Raw genomic sequence first — 24,866 nt, forward strand, 5'->3', positions numbered from 1 at the left:
TAATATGTATGCATATGTTTGGTCTATCCTCTTAGTCATAAATAAAAAATAAATATGGAGATATTGACGTGACATGTCTGCAAGTATGTAAAGGGATACTGAAAGGATATGCAAATGTGTGAAGGACAAATAAAGTGTGCCAAGTCTATGTTTTGATCTTCAAAGGAACTGATTCGTGCATATTTTACATCCAATTACAATAGTTTATTTTGTAATCTCTTTTGGTAGTATTCCCTTTGGTAATGTGTTGTGTAGTGAGAATTACAATTTTATATAACTAGTTAAATAATATTATAAGACAAGCCTCTCTATAAATTTTCCTCTTGAGGGTTTCCACAATAAAAAATCGATGTCCTCTTTTTCTTATGTTGTGTATGGCTATATTGTTTGATTGTCTAAATATTAAAGTTTAGCAAGTGAATTAATTTTGATAATTTTGGGAATGATTAAACCCCTTACTCTTAGTGTTTTGGACATTCAACATGGTCATGGGTGATATATATAAGTTTTCCCTAGAAACTTAACTTTGAATATGCCCTATGTATAAGTACAAAAGATATATCATCATTTTTTTCCCACTTTCAAGAGACCTTTTCTATTTTTTTTTTTTCTTGACTAAAAAATTTTGGAAAAAAATAATAACTAAAAGTAAATTTAAAACATCATGTAAGATATAGAGAAGGAGACACAATTCATAGGGGTTATTTGCAAGGAATCTAGGATAGATCCTATTCTAAGAGAGGCTATTGAATAGAACATGTTTACCTTGTTAGCTTCACACTGTAAGGGACAATGTCAGTTTTCAAGTCTTGAATCAACGTCATCTACAACTTTTTAGGGCTAGCTATTTTTAGAATAATTTTAGAATAATTTTAATTTATTAATCAAAATCCCTACCATATGTAGCTCATAGATTGCACTGTAAATTGTGCAATATGGAATGCTATAAAATATTTTACGTGATACCAATAGATATTTATTTCTTCTCTTGTCTAAAATTTCATTTTCTTAGTGCCTCTTCTCTCATCCTAATTTGGCACAATTTTTTTGTTGAATAGGAATTAAATTGCATTAAGAAGACTTGGGTGAAGTATAACAAGGGATATATTAAGTAGGAAGTCAACTTTCATGTTTATCCCAAAAACAACGAACTTCTAATAATGTTTTTATGTGAAAAACCAAAGAAACTACCTTATGAAAAAAATAAGGGTTTTTTAGAAAAAAGGAATACTATGTTGGGTGATTTGATTCATCAAGGAAATATTATTAAAAATGATACTTAATGATTTAATTAAGGGTGGTTGGCTTTCTAGTTCTACAATTGAAAACTACTTCTCGTAATCTAAGCGTGAGACAAGTAGATGGGTAGTATCTAAGGAAGAATTGAATGAAAGAACTTGAATTTTTTTCACTAAAGGGGTTATGAAAACATAATGAGAACTCATCTTTGGATGTGTGGGCATGTAAGGCGATTCCGACACAATATAAAAAAAAATTGAAGTTGAGAACTCTAAATGATCTACTTAAGGAGTAGGGGCTTCAAAATTTCATGAATTTATCGATCAAGATCCACAACTCGAGAATCAACATTAAAGGGAGTAAAAAATTGCCAAAAATGATACTCCTTGTGTCATAGACTGATAGTTCTTTTGACACTATTATGAAAAAAAAGTAGTAAGAGATTAAAATTTTCGAGTATCTTTATAGCTGATCCTAATCTCCTTAGATGTTAAACATACCATGATACGATAGAAAATAATTTTGGGTCCCACATGCATAGATCACTTGAATTTATTCAAACTATCATTCAGTCATAAGCTTCATATTCTTTATCACACGACTAAACATCACTTCAAAAATAAGCAAGTTGATTGTATACAAATATTTTGAATACAATATGAATTATTAAAAAATATATGTGTGACCCAACTATCATCCTCATGTAATACGAATGAGTGAAACCCTTACAACTTTATGGAAGCTAACATTATTTTGAAAGATAACTAGCTCTTGATTCCACAAAATTCTAAAGATTTAAAATAAAAATTAAACATGCAAGCTATATTAATCGACATTCAATGAATTTTTGGAAAACATATAATAAATTCAAGCTATATTAATCCACATTCAAAGAATTGTTGAAAAAACATATAATAAATTCATTCTTCTTTGAAATAGTAATAGAAAATATTAAGTATGGTAAATATAAATTTTGTATATCGGAGAGTGAAAAAAAGAAATTTGACAAGTAGACATTTCCTACATCAAGTCAAATTGTGATTAAAAATTGTGATATTGTTATTAGAATTCAGCTATTTTTGGTTTTCAAATAAATAAGAAGAACCAATACTATAAATAAAGGTCACTTCAAAATAACAAAAAAAATCATAAACTATACTAACACAGAATAGAATGGTGGATTTTTTGGAGAGCTGTTAGAAGCTTTTAATTGTTGAGATTACCAAGAATTACTTTTTGTAGTTGTTAATATTAGATGTGCGACATTTTAATCTAATTTCATATATTTTTGACTTTAGTTTTCAATGTTCTCTTGATTTACTTGTTGACGGTATAAAGAAACATGTATTAGGAAAAACATATTGGCTAGAATTAAAAATGAAAAAAGTATCTTTTAAAAAAATCTTAGAAAACATGCTAAACTAGTTTATCATTGCAGCTCGACTAAATAGTCATGCGTGGTGTAAAACAAATATGACTTTTAGACTTAATGCATGTTAGTTTTTAAAATCAAAAAAAAATCTATGAGCTAAAGTAGAAAATAGTTTGTTCCCAAAGTAACTCTTGTAGAGTGAATTTGAAACATTAAGAGAGAAAATTAAGTGGCAGAGGATAGGAATGATTCTACTTATTTTCCCTCACACGGAATCAATAACTCAACTCCATTCTCTGCATACTGAGCAATAAAAATACAAAAAATATGTCACATAATTGAAATGTTTCCTCATCTATAGGTACATAATACCTAAAGAATGTGTGATAAAATATAAAGAATATATTATATTCCTAGTTTGTATAGACCATTTCTTAATGAAAGTGATTCTTCATAGGAAACTTTGATTGACTATGGAGGAATGCATAAAAAATGTGAAAGAACTTCTCAAATACCCTATACATTTGTGAAAGACTAAGTTTGGAAGATATTAAATTTTTTTTTTGAACTATTTCTTGGATACGTGTATTCATCTAGAAGAATATATCCTTGAAAAGGAAAAATCCAAAATAGATAGTGAGGCACCACCTTTCTATCAATAGAGAATAGGAGGAAAGTAGAAGTATGTTTATCGGGGTCTTTATCTAAATAAATTTCCTCTATAATAATAGAGGACTTAGGGAAGGGAGGAGGACTTTCCTTATCGGTTAAATACCTACTAAGCTCAAGAAGATGAGAAAACACATGGTGATACAAGATGAAAATCAAGCCCTGATGACTGGGCAGGTTATCACCATTTTTAATACTGTTAACAAACAAGGAGTATAGAAAAAATGTCATATTAATTTTTCAATGTGTCTCAACATATTAAATAGTAGTAAGTGGTAAAACTCCCTTCCAATGTGAAATATATCATGACCCACAAATAAACAATGAAAAAGGAACTAGAAAGGGATAAATATTAATATTTATTACCAGATTTTATCCAGACTAGCTTCTCCATGCCCTCAAAGAATTTATGTTTTAATTTACTATAATCTCCTGAGCCCTTCCTCTAAACCTTCACCACTTCACAGAGAAGACCAGTCACTTCTCCTATCAACTTAGGAGTGACCAAAACTTTGACAGTATCAACGGTCACCTGACCTTTGTACTAAGACTTAGAGATTTTTTCCAAAAGTGTTGATATTTGACTTCCCATAGAATCAATTAATTTTTCCAAACCGTCCCTCTTGAATGAATTCTATATCTCTATCCTGTAGTGATTCTCTACAACTTTTCACGTCCACTCACTTCAAAGAGCCTCCCATGATGTAAGCCTTGTAAAACATATGAGCTCCTTTAGCAACGTTGGTATTAACCCTCACATTAAGAGTTTAATAAATATCTCTCTCAATTATAAACACAAAAATCAAACAACCCTATTGAACCTGACTATTAAAGAAGAAACTAATAGAGAGTCAAGGATTCACTTTAGATATGGGTTTTGATATGATATTTTAGACACTTGTAATAAAGACATTATGATATTTTAGACACTTGTATCCCTTAAATTCCAGCACAAATCACTAAAAGGATTTCTAATGGTTTTTTCCAAAGTGTGTACCTCAATGCTCTACCTATTGTTATACTACAGTTCTCTAAGATCAGTGTAGCTAATTAATATAATCACTAAAAAGCTTATTATCTATAACTCACAACAAAATACAAGGAATGTTTTCCTTAAGGTATATAAAATTCTTTTTATTAGATCTTGTTAGTATCTATTTAACACAATTTTTCGTTGATGGAGAAGAGTGAGAGTAATTCATGTAGTGGGAATTGTAATTCTATATAACTAGTTCCGTTGTATTGAAAGGAAAGCCTCCATCAAATTTTTCCTCTTTGGGGTTTCCAAAATAAAATGTTGATGTAATCCAAGAGTTTATTAGCTATGATATTAACATTGCAATAATAATGATTTGCTCCAGCTCAAGTGGATATTAATACTAAATTGTGTGATGATTTACCCCAACCAAATAATTAATAATTGGAGTTGGCCGACACAATTTTTATAGATTTAGGTAAATATAGGTTTTAAAGGAAATCCAAACCCATAAAGTAGAAAATTGCATGAATTATTTAAAAGAGTAAAAAATTATAACTATTCTAGATAAGAAAAATTTGACGTGATAAAAATTGGCAAACTAGACCAAATAATTCACCAAAATAAAAAATGCCTATGACAAAGATAAGACAAAGCACAAGACCACTAGAAATAGCACCTAATCCCACCCCTTAGGAAGCTTAACATGTCAAATTCTTGGCCAACACAGCTAACAAGAGCGAGAATAATATATATGTATGTGTTTGGTCTATCCTCTTGGTTATATATACAAATAAATATGAGGAGATATAGATATGGCATGCATCGGTGTCTCCTACCTCTACAAACCATCGTGAAAGCCTCCATAGTTGTGAAAGCCTCTGCCTTTGCAAACTGAGTCCTGAAAGAAAACGCAAGTGTGAAGAAGAAAAAGCAGCCACTGGAAGAAGAAAATGGAAAAATGTAGACGTGTGAAAGGAGAAGAAGCAGTTGCATGAAACAAAATTTTCTTCATTTGAAAATTCAAACCCAGGACTTGAATTCGCTTGGAGTCAATCATGAATTGCCACCTCAGCTCAAGATAAGTATGCAATGGGATCCTGAAAGGATATGGAAATATGTGAAGGACAAAAAAGGTGTGTCAAGTCTATATGTTGATCCTAAAAGGAATCAATTCATGCAATAAAATATTGATGTCCTCTTTTTCTCATGTTAAGTATGGCTATATTGTTTGATTGTCTGACAATTAAAATTTAGCAAGTGAATTAATTTTGATAATTTTGGGAATGATTCAACCCCATCCTCTTAGTATTTTGGGCATTCAACATGACCATGGGTTATATATATGACTTTTCCCTAGCAACAATGTTTTCAATAAACCCTATTTATAAGTATAAAACATATATCATATTTTTCCCACTTTCACAAAGACAATTTGTATTTTTAAAACTTGGCTGAAGCATTTCCTAAAATATATTAACTAATCCTCCTTTAATCACAAAATCCATCGCACATCCCTATATGCATGGTTTTTTGGCACAAAAATAAAACAAAAATTTAAGTTTTATATTGGAAAGAGTTTACCTAGTTGATCGAATCATAAACCTAATAATTTTCTCATGAAATTCACTTTTACTCACAATAAATTTAAAACATTGCAAAAGACATAGAGAAGGAGACACAATTCATAGGGGTTATTTGCGAGAAAGATAGGATGGATCATTTTGTGAGAGAGGCTATTAAATAGAACATGTTTATCTTGCTAGTTTCAAAATGAAAGAGAGTGTGTCAATTTTCAAGTCTTAAATTAATGTCATCTGCAACTTAGTAGGGCTAGTTATTCATAGAATAGTTTTATAATACATTTTAATTTATTAATAAACATCCCTATCATGTGTAGCTCATAGATTGCACTAGAAATCATGCAATGCGAAATTCTATAGAATATGTTATATGATGCTAATAGATATTTATTTCTTCTCTCCTCTAATTCTTTTTAAAATTAGTGTCTGTTCTAACATCCTAATTTGGCACAATTTGTTGTTAAATAGGAACTAAATTGTAGCAAGAAGACTTGAATGAATAGTAGTAACAATTTATTGTTAAATAGGAACTATTAAGTAGGAGATCAATTTTCATGTTATCACAGAAATAATGAAGATATAATAATGTGAAGAAACTACCTTTGGATATTTTTCCTTTTTCTTCTTCCTGGGTGCAACAACTAGATTAGGAATACTTCCCCTTCCAGTGTTAGATATGTCATGAGTATGATCATTTACAACATCATTGCCCTTGGGATTGATCTTCTAAGGTGGGTGATGGTTTTTCAGATGGTAACAGTGGTGACAAGATGAATAATGCAGGAAAAGGAAAATATCAGATGCATAATTCAGCCAAGGGGAATATTCAATTGGATACTTCAGGTAAATGTAAAGCCCAAGTGACTGAGGTTGGCCAAGCTAAGGATGAATCTATTTTTGTTTGTCCACAAGCTAGGGGAAATGGATAGGAAAGACCCTTTAAAGAGTACAATATTGATTTGAGGTGTTTTATAGTATGGTCCTAAAGGAAGGTATACCTCCTACATTCTCTTTTGATTCGATTGGCTCAAATGCAAGAGTTCCACCCATTGATTTTTTTTTTGTGGCTTCCTAGGCGGTGGTTCATGAGAAGAGTGGGATCCCTATGTCTTATGAGTATAGAGCTTCGGCAACTCTAGTTGTACCTCGATATAATGAAATCATTTTGGAATACGTGGTTAAGTATGTGCTAGCATCTAGGAAGGGTAAGGAGTCTCCGCTACCTTTGGATTTGATGTGAAATCCTTTTAAGAATGTTTCTTTTTACTTCTTTAAAAAAGGTTCGACATAAAAAGGATCAGTAGAAGATCAAAATAGTAGGAGATGTGTTGATAGAGTATGGGGTTATGAAACCCTTGGATACTCATCTCCCCCACTCTAATCGGTGATGATTATTCAGTCATAGAATCTTCAGGGGTAGAATAACATCCCTAGACTAAGGGACAGTCACAAGTTTATGATTGAGTATTCTCCATATTATTATTATTTGTCTAGGAGACTAACCTCTTATTTGAGTCTCTCCTATTTATTGGATATCTTCCCACTCTACCCTTAATTTTATTACTTATGACTATGCACATATAGACTATGTGGGAAAGGTGGGTATTTGGTCACATATTCGGTATGTAAGAAATTATCATCCTTACCATCCTTGGGATTTAGTTGGATATTTCAATTCAGTTCCAAGTCTTGAGGAGAAAAGGGGTGGTTTAGCTTGGTTAAGTCCTTCCTATAATCTCCCTCATCAAAATAATGATATGTTACATCTTCGTAATATCCAACCAGTTAATGGGATATCTACCTAAAATAATAGACAATTTTGGGCTGAAGCTATCTTTGAACATTTGGATAGATTCTTCGTTTCTCACTTTTGGGTTAGTGGCACTCTTACTATCTCTTGCAAAATTCTAGACTAGTGGGGTTATGATCATTAGAAAATTAATCTTTCTTCTACTGGAATGATTATTCCTAAGAATCCTATATTTAGATCTCAATTGATGTGTCTTCAAGACTCCTCTCATTACGATCTAATGGTTGGCTGGTGGAGAGATGGCGCCCCTGCCTATTGTATTGCTATGTATTCTTTCTCTAAAAAGATTCAACATGTCGAAAGAAATCTCAAAAAATGGAATAATGAATGTTTTGGGAATCTTCATACCATGAAAGAGACAACTTAGGAGCATCTTGTTGTTATTACCAGGCATATTAAGGACCTTGGTTCCTCTAAGGCTTTGGGTAAAGCTGAATCCATTGCCTCTAAAGATCTGGGGGAATGGGAGCTTCGTGAGGAACTATATTGGAAGCAAAAGGTTAGAGTTTATTTTCTCTAGAAGGGTGATATAAACGCTGCCCTTTTTCATAAAACAGTGCAAGCTTGTTGGCATTAGAGCCATATTTATTCTTTGGTTACTTTTGAAGATCCTTAGCTGTCTTCGTTGCCTTCTTTGTTCGAGGAGGCCACAGGTACTAAAAATAATATGAAGGTTCAAGTCATTTTACATGCTGTGGAACAATGTTGTTAGAAAGGATGGTGAAGAATTATCCATGAGTCTGACTCCCAAGTGGTGGTGAACTTTCTTACGTTGTATATCGTTACGGATGTTAGTTGGCCTCTAGCTTCAGTTGTTAATCAAATTCCTTTCTTTTGTAGAACTCTGGACTCTATTTGTTTTACTTACATCCCTTGGGAGTGGAATGGAGTTGTGCACTGCTTGGCTTACTGGGTCTCTAATCATGTGTAAGATTGGAATGTTATGGATAGGGGGCGTTTGATTTGGTGAAATTGATGACCTTGTTAATTGAGATAGAGCTCTCCCTTTTGTATCTCTTCTTGTCTTAATAAAATTTTTACCACATTTTTAGTAAAAAAATAAAAAAATAATGTTTCAAATGATACTATGATTTATTATTAAGAAGATTTAAATAATCTAATAAATTATTAACTATGATTTTAGCATTGCTAATACTAATTGTCCCATAGTTTTCCACTTTTGGGTTACTGGCTCTCTTAATCTCTTCAAAAATTCTAGACTGGTAGGATTATGATCATTAGAAAATTAAACTTTCTTCTACTAGAATTATTATTCCTAAGAATCCTCCATTTAGTTCTCAATTAACATGGCTTCAACTCTGCTCTCTTTATGATCTTATGGCTGGCTGCTAGAGAGATGATGCCCTTGCCTATGGTACTACTGTGTATTCTTTATCTAAAAGCTTCAATATGTCAAAATAAAGCTCAAAAAATGGAATAGAGAATGTTTTGGGAAACTTCATACCATGAAAGGGAAATCTTATGAGCGTCTTGTTGTCATTACCAGGTAGATTAGGGTATCTTGGTTTCTCTAAGGCTTTGGGCAAAATTGAATCCATTGCCTCCAAAGATCTAGAGGAATGAAAGCTCCGTGAGGAAATATATTGGAATCAAAAGGCCAGAGTTGATTGGCTCCAGGAGGGTGATATAAACACTACCTTTTTTCATAAAACAGTGCAATCTTGTTGGCATCAGAGCTATATTTATACTTTGTTTACTTTTGAAGGTCTTTAGATGTCTTCCTTGCCTTCTTTGTTCGAGGAGGCCACTAGGTACTAAAAGTCTTATGGAGGCTCTGGTATTTTTACATGCAATGGAACAATGTTGTTTGAAGGGATGGTGAAGGATTATCTGTGAGTCTGACTCCCAAGTGGTGGTGAACTTTCCCACATTGCAGGTGCTTGAGGATGTTAGTTGGGCTCTAGCTTCAGCTCTTAATCAAATTCTTTTCTTTTGTAGAACTTTGGACACTATTTGTCTTACTTACATCCCTCGAGAGTGGAATGGAGTTGCAGATTGCTTTTCTAAATGGGTCTCTAGTCATGTACAAGATTGGAATGTTATGGATAGGGGGTGTCTGATCTCATGAAATTGATGACCTGGTTGATTGGGATAGAGCTCTTTGTTAAGCTTTGCAATTTGTATCTCTTCTTGTCTTGATAGAATTTTTACTGCACTTTTAATAAAAAAATTAAAAAAATATTTTTCAAAGGATATTGTGATTTATTATTTAAAATATTTAAAAAATCTAATAAATTATTAAATAATAACATTAGCCTCTATGTGTATTTTTTGAAATTTAAAAACTTAGCACACATATATTAATTAATGTTAACAAATAATACTTTTAAATTTTACTATTTTCAATTAATATTCATTTTTTTGTTAAAATAATTCAATAAGATTTTATTGGTTAATAATAATGATAGTTTGAATGCTTTTTATTTGAGTATAAGATATTTAAATTTATTTTGTTGGCAACTGAACAAATTATATTTTAATTAATTTTCATTGCAATTCAGAAAATTATGTACGAAGGAAGTACAAGTGGCATAGAAATATGGAATGCTTCTGACTACTCATGAGTAAATATTGGGCATCAATTCTCACACAATTATGATTTATTACATATAGTTTATCTTTCACTATAATGTTCATGAGAAGATTAAATAATTTATTTAGTAGATACATGAGGAATTGAGATTTATTTTGAGTACAATCTAGGAGTGTTCATTTACAATTAAAGGCTACATGTTCACTTGGATGGCTGAATTTCGTCCATACTTAATTCACCATCTCCATCCCTCTGACATACGACAAAAATATTTTTTGTGAGTTTATAACTCTAAATTAACACTATCCGGTATTGGTTAAGGTTTTTTTCATCAACCCTAATTAAGTTCAAATAATCATTATTTTAAGCTCCACTATTATCCAATTATGGTGTGATATAGTGAGGGAACTTATTGTTTCTCCTTTAGGCTTCCTCAATTTTTTTTAAAAATACAATATTAAAAGATCCAACATTGAAAACCTTTGGACAATGTTGTCTTTATCATATGGTATTGGTGCCATAATCTATCCCATAGCTTGTACTAACAATAAGTATTCATCACACATTGTCTGTAATTTGACTCTTGCAATCAATATTATAACTTAACCATTTCAACACAGCTAGGCACTTTTCCAGAATTGATTAGAACTATACAAAAAGGTTTAGATACAAGGTCAATAATCAAGAGGGGTTTACAACCTATGCCTAGTTTATTCACTTAGTGCATAAATGTATCCACCTAGATGGTGGGAAGCCTCCACTTCTAGCCATTTGGGTCCTAATTCTAGGTTTCATCAATTACAAGCTTTGGGTGTTCTTTTATAAGGCATAGAATTAATTTAGGGAGATTGAAAGATACTTATATTTTCTTAGCAATGCTTGAGAGTCAGCTGTGCTTTAAGCTCACCCATCTCTTTATCATCTAAATCTGAACCGCCCTCATCCTTTCCATATCTTTATCCAAACTTCCAATAATTAGGGATATTTTAACAGCATTCTTAATTTTAGGTACACTATCACCAAAGCCACTTAACTCAAATGCACTTAGGATTGTAATTGACGATAAGAAATCTATTTTGGATCAACTTGTCGACATAGTTCACAAGTTCAATGAAGATTTGAATGGACAAGAGAAACTACAATAGAGGGTAGAGATAAATTTTGATAACAACCTTTTGGAAAGGGTGGCATAGAAGATTTCCATAGATTAAGTGGAACTGTCCACTATTCATATTTCTTTTGAAAGCACTGTAAATAATGTTGTTTCCTTGTTTGTATCATTAAGTGATACTACAAACTTTACTAAGGAAATAAAGAACACGTTGTCAAAGATTGATACTAATATGAAGGCAAGTGAAAACCAATTTTCATTTGACCGTAGTACTAGCTCAAGACATTTCGTCAAGATCAAATATTTTAGATTGGCCGGCAGAGTTATTGAGAGAAGAAGTAAGAATCAGGGATACATTGTCAGAAATTCAGAGTTTAATAATTCCTAACATAGATGTCATGAAAAAACACGTTGTTAATGCGAAGACATTAAACCATGATAATGACTTTTTCTATTGCTAATCAAATGATGGAGTTTTCAAATGAAGTTCAGATAACATCGCATACCTCAAAAGTTTTGCAAGAAAATTAGGACAAAACCGTGTCTCTAATTTTGAAAGTACATAGTTATTTCCTCTCATATTTTGGTATTACCTTGTAAATAGGCATTTTTGGAATTTGTGTCAAGAAAAGAAGGAAATTTATCTACAAGTAAGAACAGTAGCATGAATGCGAACTAGAAGACTAATGGCTACAACAAGTATAAGGGAAAAAAGAGTCATTTTAGAATATTTTTAATGTATTAATCAACATCCCTACCATATGTAGCTCATAGATTGCACTGAAAATTGTGCAATATGGAATGCTATAAAATATTTTACGTGATACCAATAGATATTTATTTCTTCTCTCGTCTAAAATTTTGTTTTCTTAGTGCCTCTTCTCTCATCCTAATTTGGCACAATTTTTTTGTTGAATAGGAATTGAATTGTATTAAGAAGACTTGGGTGAAGTATAAAAAGGGATAGATTAAGTAGGAAGTCAACTTTCATGTTTATCCCAAAAATAATGAACTTCTGATAATGCTTTTATGTGAAAAACCAAAGAAACTACCTTATTGAAAAAAAATATTTTTAAAGAAAAAAGGAATACTGTATTGGGTGATTCAATTCATCAAGGAAATATTATTAAAAAGGATACTTAGTGATTTAATTAATGGTGGTTGGCCTTCTAATTGTACAATTGAAAACTAGTTCTCGTAATGCAAGTGTGAGACAAGTAGATGGGTAGTATCTAAGGAAGAATTGAATGAAAGAACTTGATTTTTTTTTTCACTAAAGGGGTTATGAAAACATAATGAGACTTCATCTTTGGATGTGTGGGCATATAAGGGGATTCGTACCCAATATAAAAAATATTTGAAGTTGAGAACTCTAAATGATCTACTTAAGGAGTAGGGGCTTCAAAATTTCATGAATTTCTCGATCAAGATCCACAACTCGAGAACCAACATTAAAGGGAGTCAAAAATTGCTAACAATGATACTTCTTGTGACATAGACTCATAGTTCTTCTGACACTATTAAGAAAAAAAAGTATTAAGAGATTAAATTTTATGAATATCTTTATAGTTGATCCTAATCTCCTTAGATGTTAAACATATCATGATATGATAGAAAATATGTTTGGGTCCTGCATGCAGAGATCGCTTGAATTTATTCAAACTAGCATTCGGTCATAAGCTTGATATTCTTTATCACACAACTAAACATCACTTCAAAAATAAGCAAGCTGATTGTATTCAAATATTTTGAATACAATGTGAATTATTAAAAAATATATGTGTGTACCAACTATCATCCTCATGTAATATGAATGAGCGAAACCCTTACAACTTTATGGAAGCTAACATTATTTTGAAAGATAACTAGCTCTTGATTCCACAAAATTTGAAAGGTTTAAAATAAAAATTAAACATGCAAGCTATATTAATCGACATTCAATGAATTGTTGAAAAACATTTAATAAACTCAAGCTATATTAATTCACATTCAAGGAATTGTTGAACAAACATATTATAAATTCATTCTTCTTTGAATTAGTAATAGAAAATATTAAATATGGTAAATATAAATTCTGTATATAGGAGAGTGACAAAAAGAAATTTGACAAGTAGACATTTTCTACGTCAAGTCAAATTGTGATATTGTTATTAGAATTAAACTATTTTTGGTTTTCAAATAAACAAGAAGAATCAATAGTATAAATAAAGATCACTTAAAAATAGTAAAAAATTATCATAAACTATACTAACACAGAATAGAAGCTTTTAATTGTTGAGATTACCAAGAATTAGTTTTAGTAGTTGTTAATATTAGATGTGCAACATTTTAATCTGATTTCATATATATTTCAATGTTCTCTTAATTTACTTGTTGATAGTATAAAAAAACATGTATTAGGAAAAACACATTGGCTGGAATTAAAAATGAAAAAAAAATCTTGGAAAACACGCTAAACTAGTTTATCATTACAGCTCAACTAAATAGTCATGTGTGGTGTAAAAAAAATATGACTTTCAGACTTAATGTATATTAGCTTTTAAAATTTAAGAACATTCTATGAGCTAAAGTAAAAAAAAGTTTGTTCCCAAAATAACTCTTGCAGAGTGAATTTGAAACATTAAGAGAGAAAATTAAGTGGCAGAGGATAGGAATGATTCTACTTATTTTCCCTCACATGGAATCAATAACTCAACTTCATTCTTTGCATACCGAGCAATAAAAATACAAAAAATATGTAACATAATTGAAATGTTTCCTCATCTATAGGTACATAATACCTAAAGAATGTATGATAAAATATAAAGAATATATTATATTCCTAGTTTGTATAAACCATTTCTTAATGAAAGTTATTCTTCATAGAAAACTTTGATTGACCATTGAGGAATGCATAATAAATGTGAAAGAACTTCTCAAATGCCCTATACATTGTGAAAGAATAAGTTTGGAACATATTGAAATATCAAAGTGAACATTTTTTAATAATCAATAAACATAATTAAAAATATCATAAAATGATTCAAAATTAATAATAATAAAAATGCACCTATAAACTAAACAGTGTCTCTTCATTTAGTTTATGGATGTTACCATAGTCTCTTCATTTACTCATTCATGCTTTAGAAAGTATGCAGTTGGAAAATATATTTACTGGAAAAATAAAAACATGAAAAATTTGTGTTAATTTTTTTTTAAAAACCACGCTAACTAAATCTTTAAAAACATGCTAACTATTTAGATAAGTAAAACACACTTGCATATTGTAAAAAAAATATGACCTATAGATTTAATGTACATTAGTTTTTAAAATAAACAGTGTCTCTTCATTTAGTTTATAAATGTTACCAAAGTCTCCTCATTTACTCATTCATGCTTTAAAAAGTATGCACTTGGAAAATATATTTACGGGAAAAATAAAAACATTAAGAATATCTGTTAAGAAAAACTTTAAAAACACGCTGACAAAATCTTTAGAAACATGCTAACTATTTAGATCACTAAAACGCTCTTGCACATTGCAAAACAAATATGAGCTTTAGATTTGATGTATATTAGTTTTTAAACTTAAATTTTAACATTTTATAGGATAAAAGATAGCAAATTTACAAATTATTCTACTTATTATTAGTGCTTGTCCATATATTGTGATACTTTCTGAATTTCATACTTTAACCAATGATTTAAATTTTTATTTTCTATCTCTTAGAATTAATCATTCTTAAAAAAATTTTGAATGTAAAACAAGACTGGTTTTTTATAAGAAATATTATTTTATATTATTACTATGAAAATATTACTATTTTCGTATTATAAATTATTTGTAATCTATCAATAGTTGTATTTACAAATAATATTTTTTAACATACCATAATATTTCAACCGAGGGAAAGGAAACTTCATTTGTTAAATATTTCAATTACTTTATTAATGTACATTAGTTTTAAATGTTCTATAACATTGAATAAATCAAACCCTAAAAACAGATGTTCAAATAAAACCATAGAACTTCTGAAGAGGCAAATGACGGAGCAAATTCAATTGCTCAGCTGAAATTTCCTCAGGCACGGGAAAAACTAGAAGAAGATAACAAAACACTATGAATACAAACAGAGGCTTGTGCACGGAACATAGCATGAAATCATTTGATCTTTGCAAATCTCTGCAAACCGAGCTACTAAGAAGAAAAGGAGGTTAACTGGAGCCAGTCAGGAGAAAACAAGCGAGGAGATTTGCCCAAGCTTAGGCTATTAATATTAATAAAGCATAATAAAGTTGGCCACATAGGAGCAGCGGGAGATATGAGTGATAGTTGCACTCATAGAGAGCAAAAGGAATTTGTTCATGGCGGAAATAGATTAGCAAAGCACTGTAATTACAGAGAGCAGCCATTCAGAACAGAAGCTTGAGGATGAAATCATTTGATCTTTGCAATTATCTACAGATTGAACTACACTGAAGAGAACGAGCATGATTGATCTAACATGAAAGAATAGACGAAATTCGCTGCAGAACGAGCGAATCAGAAGAAAACAAGGAAGAATTATGCCTAAACTCGCACTATTATTATTATTATTATTAATAAAGTTGGCTACATAGGAGCAGTGGGAGCATTGAACAACTCCACTAGATAGATATAATTATGATCCTCCGCAAAAGTGCTACTGGCTATCGCAACGGGAAAACATAACCAGACTTAAGTAATGTCTACAAAGTTGAATCTCTCAGAGCCGAGACAGTTGCACAGTCTCGAGAGTTCACAAAACCATCAGACTTGTAAAGGAAAAGAAAAACACGACAAATAACCGGAAGACGCCACCTCGAACACGAAAAGAAAGAAAAACGAGGGGTACCCTAGTGATTCCTCCTCAGAGTTGTTTGAGATCAACCCTATGGAGAGGAACGGCGTGAAGTGGGTGCAGCATCTCGCAGGACAGCTTGAGCACCTCGGACAGGTCCACGGGGTGCTGCTCGTGTTGAGCCCAGTGGAAATGGTGCATCAATTTGGCCACCCAGAGGTGGACGGTGGAAAGACCCAGAGCCTTTCCAGGGCAGACCCGACGGCCCGCCCCAAACGGTGCAAGCCTCAGATCGCTCCCCCTCACGTCCACATTCTCACCTCCCTCGGTCTCCACAAACCTCTCTGGTCGGAACTGGTCGGGGGAATCCCAGATGAGGGGGTCGTGTGTTATCGACCACATGTTCACCATGGCCGTGGTACCCGCCGGCACGCACAACTTGCCATGATCTCCCAGATTGGTGTCCCGAGTGGAGAGTCTGGCCCATGAAAGGAGTGGCCCGGGCGGGTGCATTCTCAGCGTCTCCTTCACCACCGCCTGCAGATATGGCAGTTTGCATATGTCCGAGTCCCTCACGCTCCTGCTCTTTCCCACCACAATGTCGAGTTCCTCCTGCACCTTCCTCTGAGCTCCCGGGTTCAGTACCATCTCCGCCATTGTCCACTCCGTCAGCAGCGCCGTGGTGTCAGTGCCTCTAAATATCATCTCCTGCGACAACATGCGACGATTAATGTCAGGAAAGAAGAACATGGAACGGGATTCAAGAATGACGAGATGCGATCATACCCAGAGAACAGAGATCATGTCTTCGTCGTCCAGCTTGTCCTCTCCATTCAGAGACAAGAGAACATCCACAAAATCGGCGTCGGCGGTGTCGTGATCCTTATCTTTCAGTCGGTGCTCCTCGATGATGTTCTTCACGAAGCCTCTCACGCGTGGGACGAGGGTTTGGCAACGGGAGTGGATGCGGAGGGGATCGAGAAATCTGAGCCAGGGAAGATGGTCGGCCCAGTTGAAGGCCCCGAGAAGCTCGAATCCCTCCTCCACCATCTCTCTCAGATTCTTCACTTCCTCGCTCTCACCGCAGATATCAAACCTCCGCCCGAAAACGCTGCCCATGATGTTGTTCAGCGCCGCAGCTTGCAAATGGCGGCGCAGCCGCACAACGCCGCCGTAAACATACTCGTCGTGAATGTTGCTCAGCATGACCAGGGAATCGGCTTGGCGTCCGGGCTCGTGGGCGGCGATCCTCCGGGGAGCGAAGAGATGGGTGGCGGAAATCCGGCGGAGCATTCTCCAGTACTCACCGTTTGGAGCAAAGCCGATCGCTCGACCGAACATGAGCTGCTGGGCGGATTGCTTGAGCGGCCTGTCCGAGAAATTGACAGAGCTGAGCAACTCTCGAGCCACCTCGGGATCAGATGTGATGACGGCGGGAGTGGAACCTAAGCTGAAGGCCATGAGTCTCTTGGCACCATGGATGCGAGCCAGCTGAGCGAGCCTGCGATGGGCAAGGCCACGGCTCATATCGATAAGGCTTCCTATGATGGGGAATCCCCTGGGCCCAGGAATGGCGGCGCCGCCCTTCTTTCTGGCCACCGCCCATGCACATCCTCCGGGGCTCATCCATGCAACCACAACGGCGCAGGAGGCCACCAGCAGAATTGCGGCGTACAGTGGCCATGCAGAGAAGATCGTGTCATCAGCATTGTGCAGCATGTACCCACGCCCGTCCTTGGCCAATACAGGAATGGCATAATAGAGCCACCAACTTCCTCCTCCAGAGCTCCCACTCCCACTCTCCATTGCACGAAAGGATGAAATGACAATGACAAATGCAGAGGACTAGCGAGACCTTAACAGTGACAAGCTCTATGTGGATGTGAATGAGACTTAGATTGGGGCCATTTTATAGAGTTCCCAACCCCAAGCCTAATGAAGGAGGAGAGAAAAAACTGGAGAGCTCTGTTTCCTATGGCGGAGCACAACCGTCCATTTTTCGCTTTTGAAATTTCTGCATTTCCAACAACCAATAAACATATTACCAACACACGGGAATTAGAGAGGAACATGGCGGTTTTAAATTTCGTTCGTCCGGAGAAGAAGCCAGCTGGGCTACACTGCTATTAGGGTGAATACAGGAAAGAAATCACTAGCTAACAGAACGGAGCTTTTTCCTATTCTCTTCGAATTTCCCTTTCCGATACTGACGCCCATTCCTATTTGTTCACAGGAACCATTTGGAGCTCCATATTCAATTTTCTATTCAAGGCAAATGCATCGAGATTGATGATGGTTTTATTCCCAAAGAGCCATCGTACAGAACCTTACGGTTGATTGTACTTGTTCAAGAGTGGGAGAGTTGACATTAGGCTAGGCTTGAGGTTTAAAATTTGGGATCTTAGCATATTTAGTAAATGTACGTTATACTTGGTATTGTTTCATGTTCTTCGAAATAGTGTTATCAATTATAGAATTTTGCATTTTCATTGTTATTATTAAATTTTTTATTTTGTTTTAATATTTTCACCTTTGTTCTTCATTTACTATTTAGTTTTTATCAATAATTCATTTACTTTCTATGTGTTGTAGAGATTATTCATTTATTCTCTATTCAATATTTCATTATAAATTTATTGCTGGAACAAAATATGTTGCATTGTAGTGGGTAGTGAGAAGAATTTGATAATTTTTAATGTGAGCTCCACTTCTCATGATTATGAGTTTTCAAATTATATACGCACTTAAAACTATAGCCATTGAGCTGACCTAAATAATAGCGTTAGAGCCTCTATGTGTATTTTTTCAAATTTAAAAATCGAGCACACATATGTTAATTTATGGTAACAAATAATATTTTTATACAGTACTATTTTCAATTAATATTCATTTTTTCGTTAAAATAATTCAATAAGATTTATTTCTTAATAATAATGATGATTTGAACACTTTTTATTTGAGTAGAAGATATTTAAATTTATTTTTTTGGCAAGTGAAAAAATTATATTTTAATTAATTTTCATTGCAATTCCGAAAATCGTGCACAAAGGAAGTACAAGTGGCATAGAAATATGGAATGCTTCTCACTCAAGATTGGGCATCAATTTTCACACAATTATGATTTATTACGTATAGTTTATCTTTCACTATAATGTTTGTGAGAGGATAAAATAATTTATTTAGTAGATACATAAGGAATTGAGATTTATTTTGAGTACAATTTAGGAGTGTTCGTCTACAATTACAGGCTGCATGTTCACTTGGATGGGTGAATTTCATCCATACTTAATTCACCATCTTCGTCCCTTTGACATACGACAGAAATATTTTTTGTGAGTTTACAACTCTAAATTAACATAATCCAGTATTGGTTAAGGTTTTTTGCGTCAACCCTAATTAAGTTCAAATAATCGTTATTTTAAGCTCCACTATTATCCAATTATGGTCTGATATAGTGAGGGAACTTATTGTTTCTCCTCTAGGCTTTCTCAATTTTTTTCAAAAAAGAAGAAGGATAAAAGGTCCAACATTGAAAACCTTTGGAAAATGTTGTCTTTATCAGATGGTATCGGTGTGATAATCCAACCCATAGCTTGTACTAACAATAAGTACGCATGACACATTGTTAGTAATTCGACTTTTGCAATCAATATTATAACTTAAACATTTCAACCAAGCTAGGCACTTTTCTAGAATTTATTAGAACTATAACAAAAGATTTAGATACAAGGTCAATAATCAAGACGGGTTTACAACCTATGCCTAGTTTATTCACTTAGTGCATAAATGTATCCACCTAGATGGTGGGAAGCCTCCACTTCTAGCCATTTGGGTCCTAATTCAAGGTTTCATCAATTACAAGCTTTGGGTGTTCTTTTATAAGGCATAGAATCAATTTAGAAGACCTTTTCGGGTCTTGTACAAATTTAAAGTTTGAGTAAAAGATACTAAATATTTCAACTAAAATAGTGAAGACAAGGGACTCGGTCATAGGAGATGTAAAATCTGAACACCTGCAGTCAACCTAGGACTCTAATGCATACTGAAATGGAGGTGGACGAGTTAAGATGCCATCAAGAAAGTATCTTTATTTAAGGCTAAATTCTCAAATGGATATGGTTATTACAAGTGAAAAAGGGAGATTGAAAGATACTTATATTTTCTTAGCAATGCTTGATAGCCAACTGTGCTTTAAGCTCACCCATCTCTTTATCATCTAAATTTGAACCAACCTCATCTTTTCCATGCTTATCTTTATCCAAAATTCCAATAATTATGGATATTTTAAAAGCGTTCTTAATTTTAGGTACACTATCGCCAAAGCCACTTAACTCAAATGTAGTCCATCTACCGATGAGGGCCTGAAGGGTGAGAAAGCTACCAGGAATAGCTTTAAATTCATGGATAGCATATACTCTAATAGGATAAATAGGAAATAAGGTTCTCAATACTATACTTAGAAAATTTTCATCACTTATGACACCTCCGGTGACTTTGATGGAACTAACAATCTCCTTGATTTATTTACTGTATTGAACATTTTTTTCTCTCCTTCTCTCATCCTAGTGTCATCATACTTTCACCTTTGGCTCTGAATACATCCAAATATCCTCCATGCACAAGTATCATCTTGTTCCATAGCTCTTTAGTAGTAGAAAAGTCTTTGACATCATCAAATTCACTATCATTTAGTGCAGAAGAAATCTCAATCATCGAGTTGCCGTGTTCTTTCTTTTGGTTCATCTCCTCAATTGTCACAAAAGGATTTGGAGGTGTGTACTGGTTATCAAGCACAGAGTCACCAATTCCTAATAAGTGCAACATCATCCTACTTTTTCATGAAGAAAAGTTCTCCTTTTTCAGCTTTGGTACTTCTTTCTTATACATCTTTAGATATTTAGCTTGAGTTCCTTCAAAATTTCTCTTTCGAGCACTTATCTCTAATACCAATTGGTTGAGAGGGGAAGCAGATCAGTTATATCAATTTATCCCATAGGCCTTTAAACACCTTTCCATAAAATCAAACCGTTTAAGCTTTATATATGTAGCTCGGTAACCAGATCTAATAATCAAATTATTCATCTAATAAGTTGTTAACTTTATATATTGAGTATCAGAGTAAAATTTCAAGTTCTACAAAGTAACGACAATGAACAATAAACATGAAATGACATGCAATGCAATAAGCCTCTTATATTATAATGTGTAATATATTATCTTAATATGGTCTTATATTATAATTGTAAATTGAGAAAGCCTCAAGGCCAAATATATAATCAGTTTGAGGACTTGGATAGCTGGGTCAGGCTTCTGCTACTTGGCTTACCAAGTACAAATCCTCCTAACAATGTTGCATCATAAAGGAAAGTTGTTCTACTTATAGTAAGTGTGCGATTTTAGAGATTCTATGTAATGGGAGAATGCGAACTTGGATGTTGGATCTGGGAAACCTAATATTGGATATCTACTGATGAGAGAAGGTTTTAACATGGATAAAGCATGGTGTGACGATATAGAGAGACTTTATTTTTCAAAGACGTTGTAGTGGACAGATGCTTACCGGTATTATTCTGAAAAGGATATTAGGAAGGCCAGTTGGGCAATGAGTTCAGTGGTCTTTCGCTTGAAACCATTTTGACATTAGGTCATTTTAACTTCCAAAACTCTTGATAGGGTTGGAACAACCCCTAACAGGGTTGGAATCCTCTCATAGGGATTAAAATTCTCCTAACAAGGACTGGCACATGTACTAATTATAATTCATTGACTCTTAACAATGTCCATCTTCTTACAAGAAATCTATATATTAGTACACCATTTTGTGGGTACCCTCCCCTCTGGGGTTTTGCCTTTGATCAAGGGTTTCTCTATTAACAAATCTAGTTTTATTATATATGATTATCTTCTTATGGTTGTTCTACTTTCTGATTACATGTTTCAAATTTAATAAGGTTGATAAAAAGATGTTTTTATTGGATAACTGATTCACCCCCCACCTCCTCTTAGTTATCTTGGTGGACTTTAATTTCTAACAATTGGTATCAAAGAATTAGGTCCTTGAAGGAAAATATTAACTACTTAAGGAGATTTATGGTGAGCCATTTTTGAAAAGAAAGTTTGGAGTTTGATGGAGATTATGATAGCAACAACAAAGGAACATTAGAAGAGTACAAGAAGATTGAAGAAGGAAATTCCCTACTTGTACGAAGAGAAGTTGAAGGTAAGAAAAACTTTAAATGTCGGAGTTGCAATGAATATGCTCATTATGTTTTTAAGTGGCCTAAGAGAGTAAATAAGTACAGATGAAACTTCAAAAGTAGGAAGCCTAGAGAATGTCTTTATGCAAATTATAAAGATTTGGAAGCTAGTGTAGAAAAGTTTTTGAGTGAAAGTGACGAAATAGGATTTGTTTCTATTAATGAGGAAAGTCCTAAAAAGGAAGAAGTCGGAAAAGAAAGTCCAAAATAAGTGGATTAGGTTCATCTCGAGTCGTGTTCATGGAATGAAATTTTGGCTTGACCAATCCATAAAGATCACAAGGAAAATGATTCATAGGGTTACCAAGTTTCCCATGCTTAATAAAGCCAGGACAACCAAAACCCTAGGTATGGTTGAACTGGAAAAGAAGACTCTTCACGAGTGAGATGGAAGAGGAACGAAGCGAAATGGTGTCAATAACATGGAGATCAAGTTCATAATTCGTGTAATTGCACACAAGATATCCAGTTCCAACCAACTAGACAATGTCCCATGCGAAGCTATAGACTTGGATTTCAAGGTAGTCAAGAACAATATTTCTTTTGACCTCACCGATTTGCAGCTGAACCAGTTGAGAAAGCACATGGAGAGCATCTGAGCATCCAAGACAAATTCATGTAAGTTTGGTTCACTTGTGGCATTTTTATTCTTTTATGTTGAAATTTTTTTTCCTTCAAAGGGCAATTTAGTATGGAAGAAGGACATAACTATTATTTATCAAATCAATGAATTTATAGCTAAAATAGGAGACAATTTTGAAATCATCATGGGTGCATATTTTAAAATCTTTAAAGAGAGGATGCATAGTAGGTTCAGAATACCTAAGCAAGTAGTGGTCGATTATGAACTTGAGACATGTATTTCCTTGTAGACTGTGACAATGTACATATTCAGGCAGGAAGACCTAGAGTTGCATGGGTAATACCTCTTGGTTATGAGGTAAATATTGATGATACTAAGGACATCATCGAGGCTCTTATCAATGAGCCTGTGGACCCCAAAGTACCTTATTTTGGAAAATATGAATAGGCACAATCCAAGATATCTCCTGAAATCAAGATTCCTCAGGCTCTAAAGAGAGGAAGAAAGAAGGTAGAAAAGATTCAAAAGGAGGATAAGAAATCTGATTCCCCTCTTCCGGTCGCAGAACATTGAAGAGGAAGAGGAAGAAGTAGAGGAACATGCACAAGAATAAGAATCAGAAGAAGAACCTCCTAAGAAAAAGAGCTACAAGTCCCCACCTGCCTTTTTCACTAGAAGATCCACCAAGTAAAGGAGGAAGCTCAAAACTCAAGATGAAGAAGAAGAGCAGCATATATCTTTTAAAAGGTCAACTCCACACTTTGAAGAAAGACTGAGACAACTCACAAAAGGTGGAGGTATGGAAGATTTCAAATTTCTTAAGTATGAAACAAGAAGTAAAGAAGAGCATATGTAAATAGAAGAAGCATTAGTGGCAAAGATGGCTAAATGGAAATACTCTCCAAGTGAACTAGGAGGACAAGTCCCTGAAAAATCTGCTTAAGCAAGTATCACATTTTTAAGATAATGCTATAATGGTTGCCAAGGATATCCAAGAACAAACCTTGAGGAAGGTTATACCAAATCTATCAGAAAAAGAAGTGAATGAAGCATTGAAAATGCATGAACATAGCTTAACTACTCAGTTCAATGCATTCCTAATTTTTTCAAATGATATTGAATCTGTTGTACAACCCAATACAAATGCATGGAAGAATATTATGGATTAAATTTTGTAAAGCCCACTGAGGAAGTTGTGCAAGTAGATGGTGTTGATAATGATGAAGAGGAAAAGGATGATCATACAGTTAGTGAGGATCTGCCTGAGATTCACAATATTCAAGATTCAGATCCTAAAAAGATCGCAGCAGAGGTAATGGCCTCCCTCTTCAATTCTTCGAGAAAAAAAATAGTTACATCAAGCTTAGGTGAGACATCATTTGAGCCACGGACCATTGGGTTATACATTTTTCAATCAAGAACTCAATTGGCTATTGGAGCCATCTCACTGAGTTCAAAGATGAGTACTGTTACCACCACTCCATCTACCAAGAAATAGGCTCCACTCATCACAACACCAAGCTAGACCGAGTCACAGCAAGGCATTGTAAGTACTCCTCCTATTGCTATTATTTCTCCAATTAGTCATTTTGCCACTGTTGTGAGTAATTTCACGGTAAGTGTAATGATAGTTGAAGTCTAGCCTCAACTGAGCACTAAGGATTTAAGTAAAGGTAAGGAAATCATTCCTTCACCTATTCCAAAGGCAAAAGGTAAAGAGATAGAAGTTTCTAATGATGAGATTGATCTAGGTGAAGACATAGTGATTCCAGATTGAGATCTCTCCAATCTCACTCCTGAAGAGATGGACATTCATGCAGATCTTTGGAAGAAAAGATCCAAACAAGAAAAGCTGAGAGCAGAGAAGAAGAAAAGAAATCATGTGCTTTAAGACATCAAAGGTATATTTATTA

General features: G+C 33.9%; 1 protein-coding gene across 1 annotated transcript; it reads right to left on the minus strand.

Moving 5' to 3' along the window:
- Positions 1-16,182: 16,182 nt before the first annotated feature.
- LOC149560866 (cytochrome P450 78A4-like) lies at positions 16,183-17,919 on the minus strand. Its single transcript, XM_089823685.1, has 2 exons — positions 16,900-17,919; positions 16,183-16,821 (listed from the first exon to the last, which is right to left on the minus strand). The coding sequence occupies exons 1-2, from the start codon at positions 17,917-17,919 to the stop codon at positions 16,183-16,185; spliced, it is 1,659 nt and encodes a 552-aa protein (XP_089679811.1).
- Positions 17,920-24,866: the final 6,947 nt, after the last annotated feature.

The sequence above is a fragment of the Cupressus sempervirens genome, chromosome 4 (assembly GCF_028749045.1).
Source record: "Cupressus sempervirens isolate cs-2001-9-10 chromosome 4, ASM2874904v1, whole genome shotgun sequence".
Lineage (NCBI taxonomy): Eukaryota > Viridiplantae > Streptophyta > Pinopsida > Cupressales > Cupressaceae > Cupressus > Cupressus sempervirens.